We start from the raw sequence: 25,612 nt of genomic DNA on the forward strand, positions 1-25,612 counted from the left end.
GACAGAGGCGTTTTGAGGGAAGAAGGGGGTGGGGGGTAAGTTCCGAATGAACAACAGCAGGGGCAGGAGACAGTTCCCATTCATGGATGGGTTTTTTAAACCCACTTTTATTCATTAATTGTAAGTAATACAAATATTTCAAAAATATAAACAGACACTTAATGGCATCCTACATTTCAAGTTTTTGAATACAACAAATTTATCAAATTATGGACTTGTAAGCAAGGTGGTCAGAACCCCAGAGCCCGGTCACAGTGGGAGGCAGACCTCCCTGGCCCTCCAGACGGCGTCCTGAGGGGGCTGAGCGGCAGAGCACAGGTCAGATCTGAGACAACTACAAGCAAAGAAGCTCAGGGCCCCAAAGACCAGAGTCTGCTCCCGGGGCATGCCCACAGCTTTGAGACAATGTGGCAGGGGGCCAGACCTCTGCCTCCCCGGCTTGAATGCAAGTATTTACTGGTTTTTTTTTTTTTTTTAAGACAAAACTAAAACCTCATTTTACAAAAAAGGCAACTGAGGGATAACAGTAACAAGTAACTAAATGAAGACCTAAAGGGGAAACCAAACAGGCCCGCCTGCTGTAGACACTGGACCGCTGGGACATGGGGCGCAGACAACCCTGGAGGGGTGGGGAGCTGCCTTACCGAACAAGGCCCCCCAGGAACAGGCCAGGCTTGCAAACAAAACAGAATGGGACCCACTTCCCAGGGAATGACCGCCTCTAGACTTCCCATGCTGTTAGCACAGACAAGCTTCGGGGCCACTGTGAACAGAGGTGAATTCATACACTTATAAAATGGTCCAAATCTTTGGGAGGCGGGAGGGAATTAAACAGAAGGTCCCAGGTTAACTGAAGGCAAATCACCTCCGCCTCTCTAGTGAGGGACCACGGGCCCGCAAAGGGTCCCCTCTACAATGTGCAGAGTGGAGACTCTCATCTGACCCTCTCCAAACTGGTCCTGTGTCCAAAGCTCCCCCTATGAGAGGGACAGAACATCAGGCTTTTGATTTAGAAGCCCAATCAGAGAGACACGCTGTGTCCCTGAAGAGGCACCTTAAAAACTGAACTTGGCAGGCGGGCAGGTTCCTGCATGGCTTGAACCGGGGCTGGCCAGGCCTGGTAGCCTATTGCTTCCCAAAGGCCAGCCTCACACACGAAGTGCTGGTAGGAAACCCTGAAACAGATCCTGGGGTGAACTGGCTCCTCCTTGCAATCTTGCCCTCCTCCCAAGTTGAGTCTGGCCTGATTCCTCTAAGGAGCAAGTTTTGCAATCATCTCTTGCCCCTAACACACTGAAACTGGAGACCAGAAAGCCCTAACGACTTCAGGCTGGCTCTGGTCCACACAGATGGACCCTGCTTAGACTTATATTTGGCTGCGCTACCTCTCCAGGGAAGGGAGGAGGGGGCGAGGGGGTGCAGCATTTCTGGTTAGGAACCGCTGGGGCGGGGCAGGGGGTCTGGTGAGACAGGCCTGTGGAGCTGGGCTTCATGCAGAAGTAGCAGGCCCTCCCAGGTCATCCTGGGCCCTGGTCATGACCCCTCGGAGCACTCAGACAAGCCTGACAGGAAAGTGGGTGGCACTGGCTCTTCCCAGAGACCAGGTGACCCAAAGGAGGGCAGAAAGGGTCCCTTGGGGGGTCAGCCTACAGCCTCTTATTGCTTGTTTAGTCAGAAAAGCTTGGCTGGATGCCATGGCAGATTTGGCCCGAGGGCTGACCCTTTGAGTGGGGCTTAGGAGAGAGGCCCCCCTGTGATACCAGAAGAGAGGCTTAGGCCAGGGCCTTAGAATCAGAAGCTCCTACCTCCCTTCAGGAGACGTCCTTCCTGGCTAGCCCTGGAGCCCTCTTTCCCCACCAGCATGGAGCAGGATCCCACAGGCACCAGGAAATGCTGCTGGGGAACTGACCACACAGGCCTGGGGGGCCCTACTCCACCCACGTGACGCCAAAGCCGAAGAGAAGGCCTGACAGCCTTGCAGCGGTCACGATGCCAGAGGACCCCGGGCAGCCAGAACCCCGAGCTGCTGTTCTGCTGCCCGGTCCCGACGAGCTCCTCAGACTGGCCCAGCGTGCGGAAACCAGAAGGGATAACGGGGGTGAGTCCTGAGTGGGCGGAGTTCTCGCACCTGAAGCAACTTACAAACGCTTGGCGACACCTGCCTCCAGGGAAAAGGGGGTGGGGGTGGCAGGAACCCCACCGGAAGGAGGGGGGTGGCAGCGGTTAAGGCAGTGACCTGAGGCGGGGCTCCCTCTGGGGCCCCTCTGCTCCCAGTTACAGCAGCTCTTCCCCTTTTGTTTCCATCCTGGGGAAACTTCCTCTCTGTGGCTTTTTTAAAGCATTTCACCATTAAGAAACTTTGAAAGCAGAGAGACTTGCAAAGCACAGGCGAGTGGCGCGCTCGGCACACCTGTCGCTGTTGGCAGGGCGCACGTGTGTTTCCTCGGCAAACTAAGCGCAGACAACACCCAGCCCCTCCGCCCAGGAAACGCAAGCACGCCTGGGGCTCTGCAGAGAACCAGCGCCAGCTAGCCAGGAAGGATGAAGACACTCGGCACAGGCCAGGCCCTGGGGGAAGACAGAGGAGAGAGCCCTGCCCAGAAACAGGAGGGTGGGACCCGGGAACAGTCCTGTGGCAGCACCAGCAGATTCCCTGAAGGCAGACGGAGGCACAGGCCTGGGCGCCGCTGACCTACAGGCCGAGTGGACACACACTCATGCTCATCCCCGCACCCCCGGGGCCTCCCACTCTCACCCCAGGCCCAGGACTGCAGCTCTGTCAGAAACAAAACAGCCCAACACTGTATTTAGAAAGAGAATTTTAAAACAGAGTCAAAAGAACGGAAATCAGTTATCTGTCCTCTTCCAGGGCAGGGAGAAGACCTCCTTCCCCACAGGTTTAAGACTATGGCTAGGTGGCGAGGAAGGCAGGCCTGGTGCCCAGGCCTTGGGAGACGCAGACAGGACCCGAGTCAGGCACTCCGCTGGAGGCAAGGGCAGCTGTCGGGCCACAGGACCCGATGGCCACTGGGGCCAGCTCTGGAAACAAGCTTTCATCTTCCCAGAAATGTCGCTTCTCTGCAGCAGCTGGCAAGAGAAAGGCTTCAGAAAGATGCACGCCTGGGGCACCCGAAGGCAGCCCCTGACCCCATTCTCTCCTTGGCATAAACCTTACAACACTGAGGAAAGGCCACAGGTTTGGCAACGGAGCCTTCAGCAGTCTTCAAGCCTGCAGAGTCTGCAGGAGACAGACTCGAGGAGACTCTCGATCCTTCAGTTTCTCTCCTAACCGGAAACGCACATATCCTGGGGCCACAGTTCAAGACAAGACAGACACACACACACACACACATACATACACACGCACGTGTGTGTGCACACATAGACGCTCACTCACATCTCAGGAACCCAACTCAGACAGCCAGGAGCTCTGGGTATCGCTGGTCTGCTATATGCCCACTCGGCATCTAACCTGTCCTAGAGCTCTTTCCAATCACGTCTATGTCCAGGCCTCGTCTGGCTAGACGCTCCCGCTTCCACTCTGTCAGACTGATCATGAAGGCACAGTGAGGAAAGCCCCTGCTGGGACGGCCGCGGCTGGCAGCGGGGAAGGCTAAGGGGCCCGCAGCTGCCCCAGGCTGGTGTAGACGTCCTCAGCTCCGCTCAGCTCCTCAAAGATCGGGATCAGGTTAAGCAACTCAGTGTCCGCCATGTCGTCAAACCAGGACTGCACGGGCACCTGGGGAGGGAGAGGGCGGCCTGAGTCTCCTGCCCCGGAGCCCCTGGAGCCTGGCCCGTTCACCCGGGCTGCTGCGCCGCTCCAGTAAAGCCCACAGCTCCCCCCGCCTCTCCGCCCCTCTCCTCCCAGGACAGGGGCTCTGCCGAGCCCTGCCGCATGGGTGTGTGGACCACTCACTGCATTCTCCGGGTGGAAAATGTAGGAAGCAGGCGAGTTGTCCAGAATGAGGGTTTTCCGCAGGTCCCTTCCCAGGCGGCTGAGGTCCTTGACGTAGCAGCCCTGGTGGAACACACAGGACTCACGGAACAGGCGGGCCCGGAACACCCCACACCGGTCCAGCAGATCCGTCACGGGGTCGGCATACTGGGAGGAGAGAGGCAGCTTTCTGTTTGGACGCGGTCCTGGTTTCCCCGGGGCCTCCTGCGGAGCTGCAAGGAGCTGCCACACCTGCTCCTGGTCCCTTGCTCCCCGCCGCCGCCCCCAGTACCTTGGCCAGGCTGGCGGTGAAGAGGACACATTCGAAGAGCTCCCCCATCCGCCTCAGGAACTCGTCCACATACGGCCTCTTGAGCACGTACACCTGAGGAGCAGCAGAGCGGACTGCTGGAGACCCTGTGCGGGGGGAGCTGCACCGCGTCAGGCCCCATCACACTCGCACAAGCAGGCGCAGAACTGACGCAGTCCACACTCCCACAGCCCGCCTCTGGACCACCTGGCCGGCAGCCTGCTGCCCCACAGACCGGGGCATTGGCATCACCTCCTCACCAAGCTCCTGCTGGCTTGGTGGTCCCAACCTTGACCCAGCTCAGAAAGAAACAAAAACACCTCAGGTCCCAGGAGCCATCTCTTTCCGGCGGTGAACCATCAGCTGCCTCCAGAAACAAGTAATCAAGAATAGGCCTCACGGATGGAAACAGCCTATCCTGGATTACTTGAATCCAGCCACAGCCTCGGCAGGAGTTTCCTATCCTTGGTTCTGGCAGGACACTCAGTCCAGGTCCCCATCAGGCAAGGTCGCAGATCTTTCCTAACCTCAAGCCCTCCCTTGCAGAGCTTCTCTGAAATGCACCAGGGGAAAAGTGGCCTGTTCCCCTCTAGTGACCACAGATCCAACACCCTGTAGCACCGTGCCCTCGTGATCCCACCCACTTTGTGCCTCTCCTGCCAGCCACCCCGCCCCCCGTGTCACCTCTCATCACCCCGCACAGCATGGCCAGGACGCTTCCCTGGGTGCTTGTCCCTTGTGGTCTCTATTCCCTGCCCCCATCCAGGTGCTCTCCTGTCATCCAGCCTACGTAGGTGCTCCTAGAACCATCCCTTCAAAGTTCTTTTGACCCACGTCCCTCCCAGCTCAGGAGCGTGTGCCTCTATGACCCTTCCTCCTGGAGGTGTCCTGCACTGGCCATCACTCACCAGACCCCTCCCAGCTCTGCAGCAGGAACCCTCTGCTCCAGGTAGCCACAGCTGGGCCTCCTCTCATTTGTCATTTCTTTAACCTTTAACAGGTCCTCTCTTCTTGCTGGTTATTCATCAAGCTTGGCATCCTCTCACCACTCTTTGCTGGAAACCCAACTTCTGCACGTAGACGCCCCACTACCACCGCCACCCCCAATCATGTAAAGCTCGCCCTTTCCCATCCTTCACACCTCTCCTTGCTGGCCAGGAGCTCACCGTGTCTGTCTGTCCATCTCAAGACGCGCCCTGCCTCCTCTGTGAGTTTTGTGCATCTCTATACACCCAAGTGTGTTGCTCAGTTGTGCCGGCTCTTTGCAACCCCCTGGACTTGCAGCCCACCAGGCTCCCCTATCCCTGGGGGATTAGAGGATTCTCTAGTGGGGATTCTCCAGGCAAGAATACTGGAGTGGGCTGCTGTTCCCTTCTCCAGGGGATCTTCCCAACCCAAAGGGTTGAACCCGGGTCTCCTGCATTCTTGACCATCCGCGCCATTGGGGAAGCCCTCAAGCAGACTATGAAGGGCTGCCATTCAGAGTCCGGCACTAGGCCTGGCGGAGCACCTCAGCTGGGAGGAGGGCAGCGGGGGGAAGAGAGCTTTTAATGGACATAGGAGAGTGATGACCACCCATGGGAGCCTCAAGCCCCATTTCCCTACAAGTAACTCTTCTGTTTGACGATCAACACCACAGATCCTTAACCCTGGACTGAGCAGGTTATACAGGCCCAGAGTCTGCTCTTACTTAGAACCAAGTGTTTTCTGATAGATGTGTACTGAGCATTTATTGTGTCAGCATCCAGTATAGGGACCCAAGGGGAGGGAGCTGCATAAAGAGATACAGAGGAGGAGATGCCTGAGCTGGGAAGGAAGAAAATTCACCAGCTAGGTGGAACGGGTGGGCAGGGAAGGGAAGAAAGCACAGCCAGTACTGGCTTCCTTGCCTCTAACAGGCAGAGACACCAGCTCTTCAGGTCAGAGAACACAGCGCCGGTCACACTCTGGGGGCAGGGCAGCTAAGAAGATGACGGCTACCACTGTTACTGAACAGTGCTTGTTTTTTGAAAAGTTGGGCTGCAAGGAGAATGAAAATGGCAGCTTGAGGTGACTGGGGGGCTGAATTTTTTAAGATGAGAAAGCCTTGAGTGTTCAAGGTACCAATAACAACGGAGAGACTGAAGTCACAGGAAAGGATCAGCTGCCAGAACACAAGCCCTGAGGCACAGAGGACCCCGGGCCCCTGGGCCTGGCAGCACTTACCTGGTGAGTGGTCCCTTCGATCTCTACAGGCACTATGAAGTCAGCGTTGTTGATTGGCTGAAAGGCAGAGGAGTTAATGAGTCAGCTCAAGAGAAGGGACAAGAAGCCCAGCCACACCCCAGTCCTGGCCAAGGCCCGTCCCCTGGGAGGAGGGGGAGGGTCAGATCTCGGAGGCTCCAGGAAGCAAGCGCCTGCCGCCCCACCAGGGGCTCCCCCCCCAGTACAGCCTGCAGTTTCCCTTCTGGTTCTCCCTACAAACCACCACCACCTGCAAATTCTCCCTGAGCCGAGTCTCTGGGCCCTGTTAACAGACGTCCTGACAAGGCAGGCGGGGACAGGGCCCACGGCTGACTCCCGGCCCGCAGCCCTCCGGGCCTGTCCTGTACAGAGCCCCGGGCGCCTGTGCTGGGACACGGGGCGGATGCGGCCTGTCGGCAGTGACCAGAGGGAGCAGCAGCTCCCGCTCAACGTGCTCTGGAGTGGCCGCCAGGCATCTGTGATGCCAGTGTGGCCACATCCCAGAGGCCGGCCCTCCCATCTCTAATCACTCTTCGAGCATCAACTTGAGGCCAATTCACGGCACCTGAGTCAGGTTCCCAGGACAGCCCGAGACGGGTGAGGAAGGGCTCCAGAGGTCACGTTACCTTAAAGGAACTATGCACGAGGGTTTCATCCAAGTCGATGACCACGCAGATTCTTCCCTGATCCTCCTCCGTCACCTCTGGGAGCAAGCAGGTCCCTGGAATCTAAAACCAGAGCCAAGGTGCTGAATCTGCCACCAAGGAAGATTAATTTCCCTCAACAGAACTCTGGGCAGAGCTGGGCCTACTGAGGAGACGGAAGATGCCCCCCACCTCAACCCAAGAGAGGTGACACGAGAAGACCAAGAGGAGAAAAAGCAGAGACTGACTCCCTGCTTCCGCCTCCCCAGGGCCTGTGCAGTGATCCGGATACTGGAGGTGGAGGCCAGCTGTCCCCTCCACGATCTAATGCCTTGCGCATCGTGGGCCTTCAGCGAATGTCTGGGACAAACAATTCCCAGGTGGGGATCTAGCTAGCAAGATACAAGGCCTCAGGACATCACCCCATGGGGCTAGCGGGATCACCGGGCCTCGGGGCGTCCGAGCACACACCCCACGGGCTGCACTCACCTGGTAAAACTGGTACTGGAGGCACTGCAGCAGGTCCGACTGTGGGAGAGAGGGGAGGTCAGTGCCGGCCGCCGGTGCCCTTCCTGGCGTCTAAAGCCCATGCGGCCTTGCAGGGGAGTCTCCTCCCCAAGATCCCAGCCCCCTGGAAAACCCTGACATAACAAAAGTGACTGTCCTTCAGAGCTGGGCAGGAAAGGGGCCGAAGTCTCCCTTCCCACGAGGCCTGGTGGAGGGTGGAGGAGGCAGGGGCCCTGAGCTCGCCGGCCACTGCCCCTCAGAGGAACCGGGAACCGCCGCAGCTGATGCAGCTGCAGAGTCAGAACCCCTCACTGCAGAGGCTTCGCCTCTTGCTCGGTCCAGAAACCCAGGCTTTTCCTTGAGAACCTGTCTTTTTCCTATGTTCGCCGTGGGGGCATAGACGGCGGGTGTGTGTGTGCACGCGCTGAGCCTCTACAGAACACAAGGAAGCTGATGTGAGCCCACACTGTGGTCCTAGAATGTGAAGGGAGACAGACTGCAGAGAGATCAGAAACGGTTTTTCTGCCTTTGGCTAATAATAAAAATGTTATGGTTGTAGCAAGCAAGTGATCTTAATGGAAACCCTGAAGAAAAATGAAAATCCTAGCACTTAGAGAAACAATGCTGGCATTTTACTGCATTTCCTTCAAGCCTGTTTTAGCAGTCTTTCCCCTCATGATAGGTAATTCTGCTTTCTGCTTTTTGACTTAAAGTTGCAACTCAACACTTCCACATTGCTGTGAACTCTTAGTAAAAGCTAATAGTTCAGCTAATACAGTCACCTGGTACTTCATTTAACCATTTCCCTGTTTCGGACAGTGAAGCACATGTCTACAGCCTGGCTTTGAAAGAGAAGGAGGACAGCTAAAACTTGGTGGTTCAGAAAGAAATACCAATGGCCTAGGGGGAAAGAAGAATTTCTGCCCCCACCTCTGAGATGCCAGATATATCTTCTGGTAATTATGAGAATCAGAGACACCCTACACATTTCCCAATGCCTCTAACAGGTACAGCTCAGAGTGCTGCAAGGGGTTATCAAGAACTGTGACAGAATTTCAATTCCTTGGTTCCCTGAAAGTTCCTTGAAAGATAACTTGGAGGTTATCTTTGCTTAGTTAAAAATAAAAACAGTCACAGGACTTAAAGCCAGAGAGATTTGAGTCCAAACTCTGATACTACCATTTACTAACCAATAACTCTTCAGGGGCTACATATATCCTCTGGGTTTCAGTTTTCATGTCTGTGAGCTGAAATCCTTGTCTATCTGGAGGCTGCTATGGGTCATATGAGACAACATATGCAAAGTGCCTTGCACGGTTCCGGGAACTTGGAAGGATCTGGATTACAGGGGCCCTCAGAAACCAGAGGGACATCCAGGTGGCGCGCACCACAAATGGGAATCAACGGGAGGATGTCCCGTGATGGGAAGGACAGAGGAAGGGGCTCCTCTGGGCCCGAGATCTTCTGGCGAAGGCAAGGCTGGCTCGCCCTCCTGCTCTGGTTACAGGGACCCCACTCGCCCACGGCAGCCCCGTCCTTGCTGGCATCGCACCGCCTTGGACCCAGCTACCTTCGCAATGGTGTTGGCTTCCTCCTTGTAGGGGGAGAGTTCAGTGGAGGAGGTGGACTGGCCAACATGCTGGGCACGAAAACAGCAGAAAAGGGCCTTGAAGATGTTACGGCCACGCGGCTTCTTAGGAGAGGACTTGGACACCAGGCCTAGAGAGGAGGGAACGACAGAGGCGTTAGCTTCAGGGCATCCATGGACGCCCACTTCCCACGCTGTGTTCCCTCTAGTCTGGAAGCTCCACTGGGGCACATGGTGCGGGCCAGGTGAACAACCAAATACAGTCACCAGTGAAACGCACACGTTCATCCCAACATCTCTGTCAAGTAGAAACACAGGCACCCCAGCCCCTGGTTTGGGAAATGAGCTGTGTAAAATTTGCTCTGAATTTGCACAGTCGGGGGAGGGGCACTGAACGATGGGGCCAGGCACAGAATCCACTTTGATAACAGCACACCAGGAAACCCTCGAGATGAATTCACAAAACCAAATATCCTCCCTACCACCAGTTCCCAGAAGACTACCCATTCTAGAGACGGGAGTGAGCTAGACCCCTCCCAGTTAGCAGAGCTTCTGTCCTGTTCTGGGTCAGCTCCCTTCAATGTCTGATCGGTTGGCAGCACTGAGCTCAGACTAGAAAGCAGAACGACTTCAGTCTCAAGAAGAACCTACCTGCTTTGTTCACACCCCTGTGTCCTTCCCACATTCCTTTCCACTTTCCTTACCACTCCCTCTCCTCCAAGACCACAAGAAGCTCACTCTCTTGGGACATGTACATCCAGCACTGGGTTCTGGGTTAATGTCCCTGCTTCTAGGCTGTAACTGCTAAGCCCTGCCTTGACAATTTGGGCTTTGGAAATACAAAGCCATCTTAATCGGAGGCTTGGTAAAGCAGCCCCAGAAAGGTCAAGCTGATACAAAAAGCTATAGGTATTACAGGATCAACCAGAAACAGGCCTTGGAAAATCTTTTTGAAGTTCCTTTTATTTTTAGATGAACCGTTCAGCAACTGTGCTGAGGAGCAGGAAGCCAGGCTGTCCTCTGGCCAGGAGGGGGCGCTGCATCGCTGCCGCCAGAGTAGGCCTCGGCCACAGGCCTGCCCTCCCGAGTCCTGCCCTCCTGCCATCCACCTCACTCCACTTCAAGACAGAAGGCAACCTCCAATGCAGGAAAATAAGCACCGGAAATGCCGCCACCTCCAGCGGGGGCAGGGGACAAACAGAATGTGGTGGTGAGGACAACCTTCCACGTGCTGTCGGGTTTAGGGAGGGAAAGGGGAGGCAAGGTGGTGCCCAAACCCCATCGCAGCGAGGCCAGGCTCCCTCAGCTCAGCCCCCAGAGGGCGTGCTGCACCTGTTCAGAGGCCGCTCCTACAGAAGTGACGGAAGAGACATTTACCACCCAGTTTCTGGGCTGCCTGAGCCCCTGGAGAGGAGGGAAAACCAAACTCTGTTCCTGGGACCAAGGATGAGGAAATGGCTGCTGACCCCCAGTCAAGTGGCAGTCAGCACCGCCCCGGAACAACTGACTCAGCTCTGGCTCAACAGAGAGGCTGAGGTCGGGCACCGGTCGGTCCAGCCTAGCCCTCTCCCCTCCCTGGATCAGGCAGATCCCCTGACACTGGTATGACCACTTATAACCTTTCAGAACATGTTCAGGCTTCCCCAGCGATTAGCCTAAAAACCTGGATATCACTCTTGAGCTCCTGGCCCTGGTGGAAAAAACAAGATTTCCAGGGACTGGGGATCCTGGCCTGAAGGAAGAAGTTGCATTGGAGACCTTGCCGAAGGCCCCTGAGTCCAGGAGACAAACCTGTGAGCAGAGACCAGGACGTAAAGACCGCAAGGTGGTTCCTCAGACTTTTTCCTACTCTGAATAATCTATGCAGAAATCAGAGGGAAAGGACAGTTTCTCCCCCTGTCTGTATGGCCCACGTTCAATACCAAGCCCGGGACTCAAGCAGACGCTGACACAGAGCTCTGAGACCAAAGCTGAACCATCGCTCTTCCTCTGGCTTATGCTTTCTTCACGCAGAACCACAACCAGAGGCTTAAACCAGGCACCGAGCCTTTCTTAAAAGGCCACAGGGCCCAAGCCGTTCCTGAAGAGAGGCCGTCAAGAACGCACTCAGCATCTTAGTGACAGACGCTGTGAAGGCTGAGTAATCCTGGGAGGCAGAGGGGTGAAAGGGGCAGCTGGCTGGGGCCACGGAGAGGCCTCGCTGGCTCCCACTGCGGGAGGCCCAGCAGGCCGGAGCGCTGCAGCCTCAGAGGGAGCTGGGGGTGGGGGGGCTGGGGGCGCCTCCGCTTGGCCCGGACTCTGCAGGGGATGAGGGTCTTCTCACAAACACAGTGTGACCAGGCAGCCCCTGGGCCTCAGAGACCACGAATGCCGTGACCCTGAGGGCAGGCGCTCGGAGCCTCGGGAGGGGACCCCAGACCCACAGCAGCAAGGTCAGTACCCCAGACGTCCCTCACCACCCCGCCCCCCCCGGGCCCCACTGCCCTCAGTCCTCCTCACCTTTACAAACACGGCCACTGAGAATCCGTCAGGGCCTCTTTGGCCTCCCCCTAACATGGCTGCCTCCTGACGGGGCCTGCAACGGCCTCCGGCTTCTAAGCAGCTGGTGCTCAGAACTCTGGCTGAGTCAGTGACTCTGGGGCCTCCACGGCCTGTGGAAGTCTTCTGTGCAACTGCCCAGAAGAGTTAGAAAGAAGCTCCCTTATGAGGAGAGGTGGGCAGACAGAGGAGCTGAGCACCTGAGGCAAGCCACTCAGTCCTTCTGGGCCTCAGTCATGTTTACTGAGCACCACTGACGTGCCAGGCCTGTGATGAGACACCTGACATCACTATTTCATTTAATCCTCACTACAAGCCCATCTACAGGCACCAGTCCGCCACTTTATAGAAGGCTAACTGAAGCACAGCGGTGAGGTGACCTGCGCGAGGTTACACGGGTAGCAGGACAGCGGAGCAGGGATGTGAACCCAGATCTGCCTGAACCCAGAGGCAGGTGTCGGGTCCCCAACGGCTCAGGCATCATGAACATCTATCCCTGCAACAAGTGGGAAGCGGTGGGGCACTCTCAAGATCGCTTTTAGAGTGTTCGCTCTGCTCCTCTTTAGACTGGGCTGGTGAGGATTAATTTGGGGTTTGGCCCTCTTCTTTGCTGCCCTTGTGGGCAGTCCCTGAACGGGGTTCAGGGGTAAAACAGTACAAGGCTCTGGGATTCCATTCTGAGGCTCCCTTCACCCCCACCTGGGTCTGGCACCCACTCTGACTGGCAGACACCTCTGGGAGATCAAGAGGACACTGGGGGAGGGGGAGAAGCTGGAGCCAGGACCTCTGGTCAGAGATCCACTGTGCTGAGAGGGTTGAAGGGTGAGGGGAAACACCCAGGGTGGGATCTGAGCCTTGTGTCAAAGAGCCTGTCACAGGACTCCTTTCAGCCTGCACTCGGCGCTGCGCTCCTGACAGCCAGGGACCGCACCCTCTCCCCAGGAGAGGAAGCCTGGCACCAGCGGGCGTACAGGCCGGTGGGGATTTCACAGCACACGGTTTCCCCGGCGAGGGAGGGCAGGACTCCGGTGGGTACCACAGAGCTCCATCACTGACATGCTCCTGCGCCCCCTGCTCCGAACCTCTGGTCTGAGGCACTGATCTGATGGGGGGAGCTCTGGCTTAAGAAGAACGTGTGCAGGTCGCTGAGAAAAGGGAGGCCAGGACACCCCTTCAGCTCACTGCTGCAAGGATTCCTACTGAGGCAGGATGTGAAGAGAAAGGGCGACGGGGGAGGCAACGCCCCCCTCCCCCCCAGGATCACCAGGGCTGGGGTCCAGGCCCTGCCAGTTACCCACTCAGCCACACAGCTTCTTTGAGCCTTAGTTTCCTTATCCGTTAACTGGGATAACAAGACGACCACTCCTGACTGCGAGGACAAATAAAACTTACCAAGCACAATAACGCACTGTGCAGAATAAACCTAAATCCCATGCTTGTTTTAATGAGTTACTAAGGAAAACGACCGCACCGTGGCATCCCCGTGGGCCTCCCGCCCCAGCACGTGGCTGAAGCTCAAGAACAGAAAGAAAGGACGGTGCCAGAGGAGCTCTGATCCTGAGCAGGTTTCACAAAGTAAAAACCACCCCATACCTTCTCCCCCGTTCACTACAAAAGCTGTTTCCCAGTTGCAAACTCCCTGGCTGGCATCAGCAAGTAACAGGAAAGCAGGTGAGGCCATTCCACTTGAGACAAAGAATGGTCTCTCCCCTTGTGTCCGCCATGTCTGCCCCCAAGAAGCACCAGGTGGGGATGCTATTTACCTCTGCCTCTTAAGAAGCTAGTGCATAAACATGTGTGCATACACACACACACACACACGCACAGATGGAGAATGGCTTTGCCAGGACAACACTATTTTTAACCTCCTTCTGAAGGTCAGGCTCAGATATCACCGTTGCCAACAACACAGCTTCGTGTCCCAGCAAAGGAACTCCTCACAGACCTGCCTGGGATTCAGCAGAAGGCAAGCTCTCGGGCTGTCAGGCTTTAACAAGCCCATTCATGCAGAAGGATGCTTTCTTGGTTCACCCCTCAAAAGTGCTTCTCTCGCCACCATCTCTCATCCCCCCACGGCAAAGGCTGTCGCCCGGCTATCACTATAGTATAAAATGGCCTCTCGGAGGGCCTCCCTCCCCTCAGCGTTTGGAGGAAGGAGCGTGTTTGGAGTGTTTCCGGCCTCTGCTGGCCAGCTGCCTGGGACCTGAGGCCAAGACGCATCTGACTGGGGCTCCCCGTGGAGAGGAGTCCTCCCGGGCCCCCAGCACGGGGCATCCGCGCCTTGGCTGAGGAGAGGCCTCGAGGCGCCAGGCGGACGGAAGAGCTCTTGGGCCATCAGGTGAGTCGGCGGGGAACCAGGCGAGAGGTGCCTAGGCGGCCCCCACACAGGAAAGACCAGAAACAAGGGGAGGCTGTGGGCAGCGCCGCGGTGCCCAGCTGCTGGCACTGCTCCCTCCAGGTGGCAAGGCAGGCGGGGCCTCGCCCGGCTCAGCGCCGGCCCCCTGGTCCCACAGAGCAGCCGTGAGGCTGACGGCACGGACTTTTAAAAAGTTCTAGCTATGCTGTCTGGCTCACGGAGCGCCATCCCTGCGGCCAGCCGCGGGGCTGTCCTGCCTACACAGACGCCTGCATTAGCTCTTGCCAGGGCAGCAGGGCTCCCTGACTCTGCCTCTCTCCTAAGAAAGGAGGACCTCTTTCAGTCCTGGGTCCTTCAGGCCGTCTGTGGGGTGGGAGTGGGGGACCCGGTCACCGGCAACCTCGTCTGCTTTTCCCCTGCCCACTTTGGCAGTCTTGTCACGGGTCACAACATGGGGCCACAACGTCAGGGACCTTCCCTCAAGGACAACTCAGTCCTGGAAGCAAGGCACTCCTGGCAACTTCTAAAACAGGACCAAGATAACTGGGTCAATTTGAGAGTCAGCCTTTAAAAGAGTTATTGGCAAAACACCCTTCCGGGCAGCTCTAACATATTTTAGAAACAGGCTGGGGCTCCCAGGAGAAAGAGCAGGCCCTGGACCAGAGCATCCCCTCACAGGTGCGTCAGGAGCAGGCTCAGACACAGCCCACAACAGGGGGCTCTGGGAGGATGTCAGGAAGCGAGCGGATGGCCCACCGCAGCAGCAGGGGCAGACAGGAGACGCCAGCCAGGAGAACCCAGAGGCTGGCCCTGCCCTGGTTTCTGTGCGCAGCACCTGCGAGGCCAGAGATGTCGTCTGGGAGACCGGAAGCCACCCCTCCCGCCTCGAGCCCCCCTCTTCCCGAGGAGGTGCTGAGCAAAGCCTTCTGGGCGGCTAGAGGCCAAAGGAAGCCTGCCAGCAGGACACGGACACCCTCTCAGTGGCCGTTTCAGCCCCGGTCTCCTCTCTGCCCGATTCCTGGCTGGTGAAGACCTGAAGAACTTAGAGCCTCTTCTCTCTCCAGCTCGGGAGCCCGTTCTAGGCAACACATGCGTGAGCCTGAGATGGAAACAGAACGCAGGCCCAGGATACAGCAAGGGCCCCTCGACCATCTCTCCTCTGACCAGTGAGCAGGGCGGTGACAGAGGGGTCGCGGACTCAGGCTTCCATCCTGGCTCTGCCACACGTAAGGTGTGTGGCCTCGGGGCTCAGCTTCCTCCTCTATAAGACGGGTAGACTAACATCACCTACTTCTCAGAGGTGGTCTGGGTGTGTCCTGACCCTAGTGGTACACTTCGTAAGCTCAGCTGCTTGCCTTCGGCACAAGGGACTTTCATATCCCTATCTCAGGCTCCAACTCAAAACGGCCACGGCGAAAGAGGCCACAGAGCTTTCTTCTCATTTCAGAGGTCACACAGAGGTCATGGCAGGGCCAACCTTGGGAAACGGCATTTTCCAAGACTCCACAAAAACCGATCATAGACACACACTCTCTCTCTCGTTGAGGGTGGCCAACCATTTCCTTCCTTCCTTCCTTCCTTCCTTCCTATCCTGGCTGGCCCGCGCAAACGAACAGGAAGGAGCCTGCCAGGGAGTCTGTCCCACCTACAGGGTCACTCACCCGCTCCCCCCACAGCCCAGCTGCACGTGGGACCAACCCACCCATCTTGACATGTCCTCTGACAGCGCTGAGCTGGACATCAGGAAACCTGGCGCCTGCCCCAGCTCAGCCGCTCACGCAGCCTGTGGGCCTGCCTAAGGCACAGCCGCCCCGGGCTGTCTGCTTGAAGGCCGATCAGGAAAGGGCCATGCTGCATGGTCCCTTACGAGGTGGCTTCAGGTCGCCTGAAGCTTGAGCAGGTGCCCTGAGAGGTGGCCTGCACAATGAAGAGAAGAGGCCGGGGTCAGGGTCAGGCCTGACTCAGTCAGTCCGAGCTGCCCCGAACCGGCCGCATTTCCATGGACAAGGTGCTTGGTTTCTCGGCGGAGGATTTCCTTACCTGTCCAGAGGCGATCATTCCTACCTCACAAGGTCACCGTGAGGCTTAAGTGAGACACTAGATATAAAAGGTAAGTGCTCTGTAAGTATCATCTGTGATCATTACTGGTGAGCGAGGACCATGACTGTCCATTTACACTCAGAAAACTTTTGGACCCCCTTTTAGGAGCCACAGGGTGGTTAACTAACGGCAAAACCGGATCCCTCCAGGGACTCTTCCCGCTCAAGGCTAAACAGGCAGTTGGGCCCCTGCTGCGCTCACCTGGCTCTTCTCCAGGGACACCTGTCAGACTCACAGGGAGCACTTGGAACACACGTATGCCCGGCCCACCTGCTCATCCTCTGATTCAGTAGGACCCAGGTGGAGGTTGTATTTTTAGAAAGTGTCACAGGAGAGTCTGATGTGTGTCCCTGGCTAAGAGCCAATGTCTAAAGGCTGCCAGTGGTCCTTGACTAACCCTTCCAGGACCGGAGGGCGATTCAGTTAGAGAACCCAAGGTCCCTTCCCCCACTACATCCCATCGCCTCATGTCTCTGCAGGCTTCAGGGGACTTGCACCCCAGAGCCTGACTTTCCTTTCTAGGGGTACTTGCTCTATTCTATCACAGAGTCAAAAGACCCAAGCCTGCCGTCTCTTACTATAGGTCCTTGTTCCTGAGAAGGAGGCCCGAGCCCCCTCAGCGTACCCAGGAGACACTTCTGAACATCTGTGGTACACGCTCTGAGCCTTCTCATGAATCTGCTTGGCTCTCATTGGGTTTGGGGCCCCATTTGTTCCCTGAGATCTATGTGGGTGGGAAAGAGAAATTCTACAGGATGCAAAAGAGATAGAAAGAGGTATTGAATAAAAAGGGAGTAAGAGCAAAGTCTGATTTGGGGTAGGGGGTAGGGAAGGAGACGGGGACTAGGATCACCTGGGAAAGAAAAGGAGCTGTCAGCAGGTCTGCCGAGAGATCAGGTTTGAGGCTGACCCCTAGAATAGCTGACAAATAAAACAGAACAAGCCTGTCACTCCTGCCCTGGAGGCCGTGTGCTTGCTGGAGTGCCCCTTCTGCTGTAACAGACCTCAACAGGCACAGTGAGACCTGAAGGGCTGGGCACTTGGCCAGACAAAGAAACTCTGTTCTGCTTGGCCTCTGGTACAGACAGGCTCCTGGTGCTAAATCATTTTCTCCTCATTGATTTCTACTAGTTCATTCCTAAGATGTGCATGGTAATACACTCATCTGCATCTCAGTTGGGAACTGTTCCTCCCCTACAGAAGAGGGCCACACCCAATCCCACGTCCCCAGGACCAGCGAGCTGGCCAGCCCGAGACGGTGAGAAGCACTTTAGCGCTGCTTGTGCTTTCTCAAGCTTCACCCCAAAGACACGGCTTTGGAACATCTGTTTCTCTTCAAAACCCCAGTTTCTTTTTCTCTCCTTGTTACCAGAATTTCCTAAAATACACATATATATATATATGTATGGAATCTCACTGGGTTCTTTAACTCTTAAAGCTAACCCAGACAGTAAGACCATAGCATACAGTTGTCTCAAGTCTTCACTGTACCCATTTCTGAGGGACTGAGCAACTGTTCAGAAGATTTAGACTTCAGGGACTCTTCATAGGAGGTATGTGGCTCCCTGGCCTCCTGCCACCCCGGATGCCTGGGCTCCAGAAAGAGAGCAAAGGCCCAAGGCACATTCCACTTGCATAGAATCCCACCCAGTGTTACGGGGCACAGGGGCGTCTGTGCAGCAAGGCTGTGACCCCCCCCCCCCCCCACCAAGGCTTACGCTCCACATTAGTGCCCCTCTGGCCCTCAGCCGCCTGTCTCTAACAATAAAACCCACATGGGTATTTTGCTGCTTTACTGTGTCCTTCAGGGAATGGAGGAACACTGGAGTGGTGGTCTAGCTGTATAAAAAAGAAGGATGTTAACATTTTTCAATCATCTACTAAGTACCAAGCATTATATGTGTGTACAGACCAATACTTCCATTTTACAGAAAAGTCACTAAGAACAGAGAAGTGATTTGTCAAGTCTCACTGTAAACAGGGAAAGCAGGGATTTGCACCCAGGCCGGAAGCAACCAATTCTGCTCCCCAGCAATTCTCCCGAACACTTTTAACTGCTGCCCCTGCCTTCCACCCTCCCCTCCTCAATCCCCTCTCCATCCCAAGAGACTAGATGAGACTATAAGACAATAGCTCAACCTACCCAAAAGCTAGGAGGAAGAAAGTTGAGAAGGGGAAGGGACATATACTTACATATAAATACATACTGTCTTTCTCTTGCTTAGTAATGAACACATGTACTAACTCTTCACAGAAAGATTGGGCGCATCAACTTACTTCTATTTACCATTTTAACAAAGTTTGTGATCATATGGGATTTGGAAGGTCCCACCGAGAGGATGAAAAGGGACCTCTCTTCCATTCAGCTTAAGACCCCTATAGTTGAGAGGGAGGAGACAGGAGTCAGGGACACGACCACCTCTGCCATCTCTGGAGAGGCTTTCACAGCAATCCCTGAGTCTAGCTCCACCGCAAACTGTCCAAGTCAGACTCAGCAGCAGAACTGCAAACTCCCAGCCCAGGATGGCGGGCATTTACAAACATGGTTGCCGAGTTAGCAGGGCTCCCTTGAGCTGCTTTGGCAGGGAACAAACACAAGTGTCAGTCACCACCCAGGCCCCCACCCCACTCCAAGGTGGGGCAACAACTCCAAAGGAGACACAGGAGTGAGGCTCGGTGGCCACAAAGAGGCCAAGGCGGAGGCTGGGCCAGGAGGGGAGAGGAGCCCCGCGGGGCGGGCGGAGCCAGCTATAAACACACACCCTGGACGCTCACCCAGCAAGCTGAGGGAGAAAGCCAAACTTTTCAAGTTAAGGGCCTAGCTACAACTATAGTGAAACGTGTCTGAGCTTTTACGTGAGCGAATAAGGCAGAATTTCTCCCTTGTAGGGAGGAAGCAAGAGTCAGGAAAACCTGCCACCACCCTAACTCTTAGGGATGGTCAGTTACCAGAACCTACTACTAAGACACGTGAGAAGACAATCCAAAGCATCACCATCAACTGTCTGAAAAGAAGGGGCATCAGGTCCCACAAAACAAAATGGAAGCGGGTCCCAACTCCCATAGAGGGGCTGTGGGTCACTCAAGCTCTGGAAGAGGTTGCCCCACCCTCGCGTTTCACCCCGGGAGGTTATAAACTAACCTATTTCCTTGGCTTCTCCCCATCTAACCCCGAAGCCGAAGGCACAGTCTCCCAGCAACCAGGAGACATCTTCGAATGTCTGCCATAAATGGCGCTTTCCTAACCAAAGTGATACTAACTTTGCTTTTTCACTTTTGATATACCTACCACACAGCCCTATCCTTGCTGTACCAGCGAGCCACTTCACCCATCTGTCTAGGGAGATGGTCCAATTTGGGTCCTTTCATCATCAATGCTTTCAGCAACTTTGTTCTACTTCCCCTACTGTAATTACTTTTGAATCATCAACACACCCAGCCAGCCTTAAAGCTCTGAGAGCAGAATGCTAAAAAAGAAGAAAAAAAACAAACCCTGCAAACAACTTCACTAAAAAACCACCCAAGCTAGGAGCCATTTGTATTTTTCTAGAAATTTACTGATGAATAAACTGTCTCAGTACTCCTTCCCCATTTTTCCAAAGGGAGGCTGAAGCCTAGAGATAGGACACTGAAGAGGAGAGAGGGCCAAACTCTTAAAGAGAAAACATCTGCTCCCCACCCCAACTTTTTTATTTTATTTTTTTAAGATGCAGGATTTGTTTGTAAAGGATGAAGAATCAGAAAGTTGGCTTGCTGGCTGCTGTTTGCCCAAGCAGTTCAGGAAGAAAGCATGTCTTCTCTGGAATGCAGTCAAATTACAGGGGAGAAGAGAGACCCCCAAGCTGCCGGCTTGAAGATTCAGACTCCTCCAGGGATAGGTTTGAAGGATAAACCACACACACACAAAAAGAAAATTGTAACTCTAAAAATTCAACCAACATCAGCAGCTAAAGACTGTCAAGAAGCCAGCTGCTTGCTTTCTGCTATCCTCTTCCCCACCACTTGCCCTGGTGGATGAAACTTCCAGCTTTGATTGGTAAGCTGTCTCTTCAGCAGTCCAGCTTTCCCCCACTCCTGGTGTGGTCCTCTCCCTGGGAGGGCACCCTCCTGAGCCGGTACAGGAGGGGAGGACCAGAGTGGGTCCAGGACAATTCTTCCCCTTCTCATCAACACTGCCCCCTCTGGAATCCTCCATCCACACATTTCTTCATTTTTGGCTAGCACTTGGAGTCTTTTCCTCAGATGAGGTTGGGAAGAGAGCGGGAACAGTCAGGAGTGAAGTTATAAAAACAGAAAGCCTCCCCTCTTCAGCCCTCAGCACAGCTGAGCAGCCAGAGGAGGGGTGAAGCTGCAACCTGGTTAGTGATGTGGCCAGGAGAGCAGGGAGTCAGGGGCTCTGGGATCTGAGTAGGCAAGGCTTAATATTTAAGTAAGGCCAGCGGATGCAGGAAGCACGCACTACCTCCCGCCCCCCAGCATTTCACCAAGGGAATCAGGGAATGGTGAAACCACCAGCCCAGCTTTTTAGCCTCTAGGCAAGTTGGGGGTGCTTCTTGGGACCAGGAACCCCCTAAATAAGTGATCTGCTGATTAATGTTGCCTAACAGGGGGCTCTGGGGCTACACCGAGGCCCCAGGGCTGGCCCCTCACAAGGCACTGGGCCTCAGTATGTCCAGCTGCAGCACTGGGCCTTTTTTGTCCTGTTCTGGGGGATCGAGGGATGAGCAGAGACGCTCCGAATTTGGTCCCAAAAGCGTGAGCTCCCCAGCCTACCCAGACCAGGTGGCCCCAGTCTGGGAAGTTCTCCAGAAAGAAAAAAAAAAAAAGACGCTAGTCCTTATTCCCCGCGGAAATTCTGTCCGCTCTTCTAGACACATTCCTCAAGGCCCGAAGAGGAACGTGGGGGAGGGGGAAAGAGTTTCGGGGCCTTCTCAGGACCAAACTCAAAGATCTCACCCTCGAACCCCCACCTTCCCCGTCCCTAGGAAGGGCCTCGGCCCAATCACGCTCCAGTCCCCAAACCCACACCCAGAGAGGGCCCGAGACCCCCCTCGTATCTCACCGCGACCCGCAGGAAGGCGGGGGCCGCTAGCCGCTGCCCACCGAGAACTCGCACTTTTTCGCAGCGCGATTCAGAAACACGCCGGGTCTGATGCCATCCGGCGAGTTATGTAACCAGGGACACCGTTCTCGGGCTAAACAAACGCGGCTCTGTGTGTGGCGGCGGCCCCGGGGAAGCGCACCGGGGTAGGGAGGGGCTCCGGTCGGGCCTTGGGGTCGCGCTTGTTTGCTCAGCGAAAGCGGCAGGAGGCCGCCCGGCGAGAGCCCCGCGCGCCGAGGTCCCTGGCCCAGCAAACGGCCGCTGGCCGACCAGGTCCGGTCATCCAGGGCTCGGCCCCTCCCCCACCGCGGCCGCCCCCGCCTCTCCGGGCGGTGAACTTGGTCCCAAGTCCCGCCGGACGCCGTCACCGCCCGCTGCCTGAGCAACCCCGAGCTTTGGCGGGGGTGAGGGGGGTGAGGGGCTGGGGGGTGCGGCTGGGAAGTGCTGGACTCCAGTCCCGGCTCCTTTCTAGCCCGAGACCGCCCGGGACCCCCTCTTTCCCCTTCCCTCCCCAGTCCTTGTAGTCCTGGGGCAGCCGCGCGCTCCGGTGCGGGAAAGTGACGACCCCACCCCCTAACTCTGGAGAGGATGGACGCGAGGAGGCTCGTGCTTCGAGCGCTCACCCCTTAGTCTCTCTGCCCCGAGAGGGGGGGTGCAGAAAGGGGTGACAGCTGCGCGGATGACGCCCCTCCCCCTAGGGCGCAGGGAGCCCGGGCCCCGGCGCAGCCCTCTGCCGGGTCTGAGTGCGCACCAGGACGCAGGGGCGGACGGAGAGGGGGATCCGGTCAGAATCGCCCACTCTGAGCCCCGGGAGGTCAGGGGCCGAGACTCGGGTTCGCTGCTGTGCTAGCCCCCTCCCCGCCCGGGGGCGACGCAAAGTTTTGGGAAGTTGCTGCCCCTACCTTGCTTGGTGAGCACCAGGGCGTCTTCCCTCCGCGCCTGGGTGATGATGGAGCCGTGTTCCATCTAACAATCCCGCGGGCCCGGGCTGGCTGGGCGGGAGGACGCGCGGGCGCACAGGCTGGGCTGGGCTGGGCTGGGGGGCCTGGGCGGGGGCCCGCTCCGGCTCAGGCTCGGGCTCCCGAGACTCCGACTCCCACTGCTGTTCACATCCCGGCTCTTGTTCCCTCCCTGGGCCGGGAAGGGAGGCGGCCTGTATGGAGAGCGGGCGACCCGGGTAGCGGCTCTCCCGGGTGCCCCCAGCCCCGATCCCCCGGCGGCAGCTCCGGGCTCCTCAGTTTGGGTCCAACATGGAGAATCCGGAGCGAAAACAAGAGGAGGAAATGGGACACGGGGCGGTTTCCAGGCTCCCCCCTCCCCTCCGTACTCCAGATAAACAACCCGCGGCTGCAGCGCCCACCCCCGCGCGCCTCCAAGCTCTGGACCCGGCCTCTCTACAGCCTGCAGGCGCTTCCCGCTCCGGGGCACAGTCCTAGGCCCCGGGCCCCTCCACCTGTGAGCCGCCGGGGCTGCGGAACATCCGGAGCTTTGCAGTTTTGTTACGGAAAAAGCGAATCCCCGAGGGGGGTGGGGTGGCGGGCGGGTTGGCTGGCGGGGGAGACTTGAAACCGCTCCGGCATTCCGATTGGCCCTCTCCGAGAAAAGGGGCGGGGCCCCTCCTTACTATGCGGTGCGAGGACCCAACAACATTCCAGACGTTAAGGCCACGCCCCGGGCCACTCCCCCCTCGTCGGGCTGCGGCCTCCCAGTCTTCTCGGCCACACCCCCTCCCCAACTACTTAAAAGGACACTCCAAAGCTCACGTTTCTCTCTTCTGTACCGGGGTGTTCCTGTCTGGGTGTCTCTACCCGCGTACGGTGGAATGGTTGCGCCCTTCGGGTAGACAAGCCTCCAAGCATAAGTCAGGTCGGACCAGGATGATAGAGAGGCTTCGGGCAGTTGTTTTACTTCCTGATCGGCGCTCGAATTGCCCCCCCCGCCCCCCCCCCACCGTTTCACGTAAGAGTACAAACACCGAAACCAGAAAGGGATACGTGTGTGTTGGGGTGTGTGTGAGTAGGCCGAGGACTTGAAGAGTATCAGAGCTGGAACTGACCTCGGGATGGTCTGACTCCCAACACAGCAAATGAGACCTAAGGAGCCAGGCTTTGCTCAAAGCCTTTCACTTACTCCCATTTAAGGCTTCTTCCCTTCCCCCTCTCCTCTCAATCCACCCCTGGGCGCTTCGCTCCCCCTCCCCCACAGTACCAGTCTCAGTTTGGATGGATAGAAGTCTCTAAGCTTAAAGCTTCAGCTCTGTCGACTCTTAACTGCCCTCCCTCCTTGGTTTTAGGCCCCAGGCACTCTCCTGCTGGCTGTGACTCCTGGACTCAAGATAGTGGTTGAGGGATATACATTTGTTCCCAAGAAGTGGGAGCTCCAGAAAGGCAAATTTCAGTTCAACATCAGGTCTTCTCCAGTGAGCTACAGCTATCCACAGGTGACAAGGGCGCCTTGGGAGGAATGGAGCTGTTCAAGTCAAGGCTGGGGAGAGTGATGTCCAGTAAGATTGCATTGGGTGACTTCTGAGCCACTTCCAACCTCCATAGTTTATGATGAATGAAACTCAGACTGTCAAGGAAAAAACTCTCTGGAAGATCAGGATTTCTCTGGCCCCTGGGAGGTTGGGGCAGCTGATGGCCTTCCTGCTGTAGTTCCCATTGCCCAATATTCACCAGGTCTCACTAGGGGTTGCCGGCCAAGCAGGTCACATCTTAAACTTGCTCCCCATGAGGACAGGTGAGCTTGTGATGCATATGCGCCTGAGTGCCTTAACAGTGCTCATGCGTACCTGTTCCTTCTGTTCGTACACATACATACACAAAACCTTTTTATATAACACTTTTAATGGAAATGCAGTTTTTCCAAAGTGAAAGCTGGTACAGAAGATCTGAATGATGCTTATGTAACTTTAAACACTGAGTTTCAGTAGATCCTAATTCATTAAAAGAGGGGGAAAGGGAGGAGTTCTCATGTATTTACCTCCCATCATTGTGAAAAAGGTCATAAAAACCTTAAAAGATTCTTAAAGTAAAACTTTTAATAGGTTGCTAGGGGGCCTTTTGGGCCCTGCCCCCATCCTCTTGTGGGGAATTCAGCTGCAGTGAGAGGAGGGGGACTGCAGGCAGAAGCTGAGGACAGAGGATTGAGGGGTACCTGCCCCACCCACTCTTACCCCCCAACACTCCCTTCCTCCTGCTTTCTAGTGTTAGACAAGACACTTCACTTCTCTACACTGTCATTTCCTCATCCATGGAGACAATCCCTCCCCCTTTTATAGTTTACAAAGTAACATACATTTTCTGTCATGTCTGATCTCTTACTGTTTTGAGGTTGACAGAGCAGATATGCCCATTTTGTAGACAAGGAAACAGGGTCTGGAAAGATTAAGTGACTCACCTAAGGTCTCACAGCTTGTTAAGAAGAGGAGGCAGGACTAGAAGTTGTTTTTTTTTTTTTTTTTTCTTTGGCCAGGGCCAGACTGCTTTCAGGATCCTAGTTTCCTGACCAGGGATGGAACCTGGGTCCAGAGCAATGAAGTGTCAAGGCCTAACCACTGGACTGCCAGGTAACTCCCTAGAAGTTGTCTTTAGACTTTTAAGACTTGAATCTTAACACTTTACCATCTTTCTTTTCCTATCGATAGGATGGAAGAGATACCAGAATCTAGTCACTGTTTTTTCCATTTCTTCTTTTTCTTTCTTCCTTCCTTTTTTTTTTTTCCTGTTACTGTCTTTTCTTATTAAGAACTCTGACTGCATCACCTCCTCTGGAAAACCCTCCCAGATACCCACTTTCACACCAGGGCTTTATAGCCTCTTACATATTCTCTCAGAGCACTTAGCATCATTTCTTGCAGATAGTTTGCTTATGCCTTCCCCACCAGCAGATGGATTAAAACTATTGTTCATTTTGGATCTAGCACAGTGCCCGACGCAGAGCAGGCAGCCTTTCTTTCTGTATTTGCTGTGAGTCTATGTCTTAACTAGTGCTCTGAACTAGGTTCAGTGACCCACAGCAAGAAACATATTCTGAACCATGAGATAACTGAAACAAAAGCTTCTTGGGATAATACTTATCCTTGCTATGTGTGTGCACTATGATACTTTCTATTTATTCTTTTTTTTTAAGATGCTGGCCATGGTTTCATGACCCATTACCAGGTTGTGGCCAACAGTTGGAGGCACACTGCTTTCATCTCTGTGTGCTGAGGATGCCTTCTGAGTGCAGGGCTCTAGCTGTCCCTGAAGGATATAGAGGAGATGGCCCTCAAGTACCTCTTGCTCTGAGGTCAAAGATAGTTTCATTTAT

The 25,612-nt window shown here is 55.7% G+C and overlaps 1 protein-coding gene across 1 annotated transcript; it reads right to left on the bottom strand.

Moving 5' to 3' along the window:
- Positions 1 to 73: 73 nt before the first annotated feature.
- Positions 74 to 22,793, bottom strand: CTDSP2 (CTD small phosphatase 2). Its single transcript, XM_043446513.1, has 8 exons — positions 22,204 to 22,793; positions 9,189 to 9,337; positions 7,601 to 7,639; positions 7,094 to 7,195; positions 6,450 to 6,506; positions 4,227 to 4,319; positions 3,917 to 4,102; positions 74 to 3,739 (listed from the first exon to the last, which is right to left on the bottom strand). Exons 1-8 carry the CDS (start codon positions 22,265 to 22,267, stop codon positions 3,614 to 3,616), a joined length of 816 nt encoding a protein of 271 aa, XP_043302448.1. The 5' UTR covers positions 22,268 to 22,793; the 3' UTR covers positions 74 to 3,613.
- Between the last annotated feature and the right edge of the window lie 2,819 nt (positions 22,794 to 25,612).

The sequence above is a fragment of the Cervus canadensis genome, chromosome 25 (genome assembly GCF_019320065.1).
Source record: "Cervus canadensis isolate Bull #8, Minnesota chromosome 25, ASM1932006v1, whole genome shotgun sequence".
Lineage (NCBI taxonomy): Eukaryota > Metazoa > Chordata > Mammalia > Artiodactyla > Cervidae > Cervus > Cervus canadensis.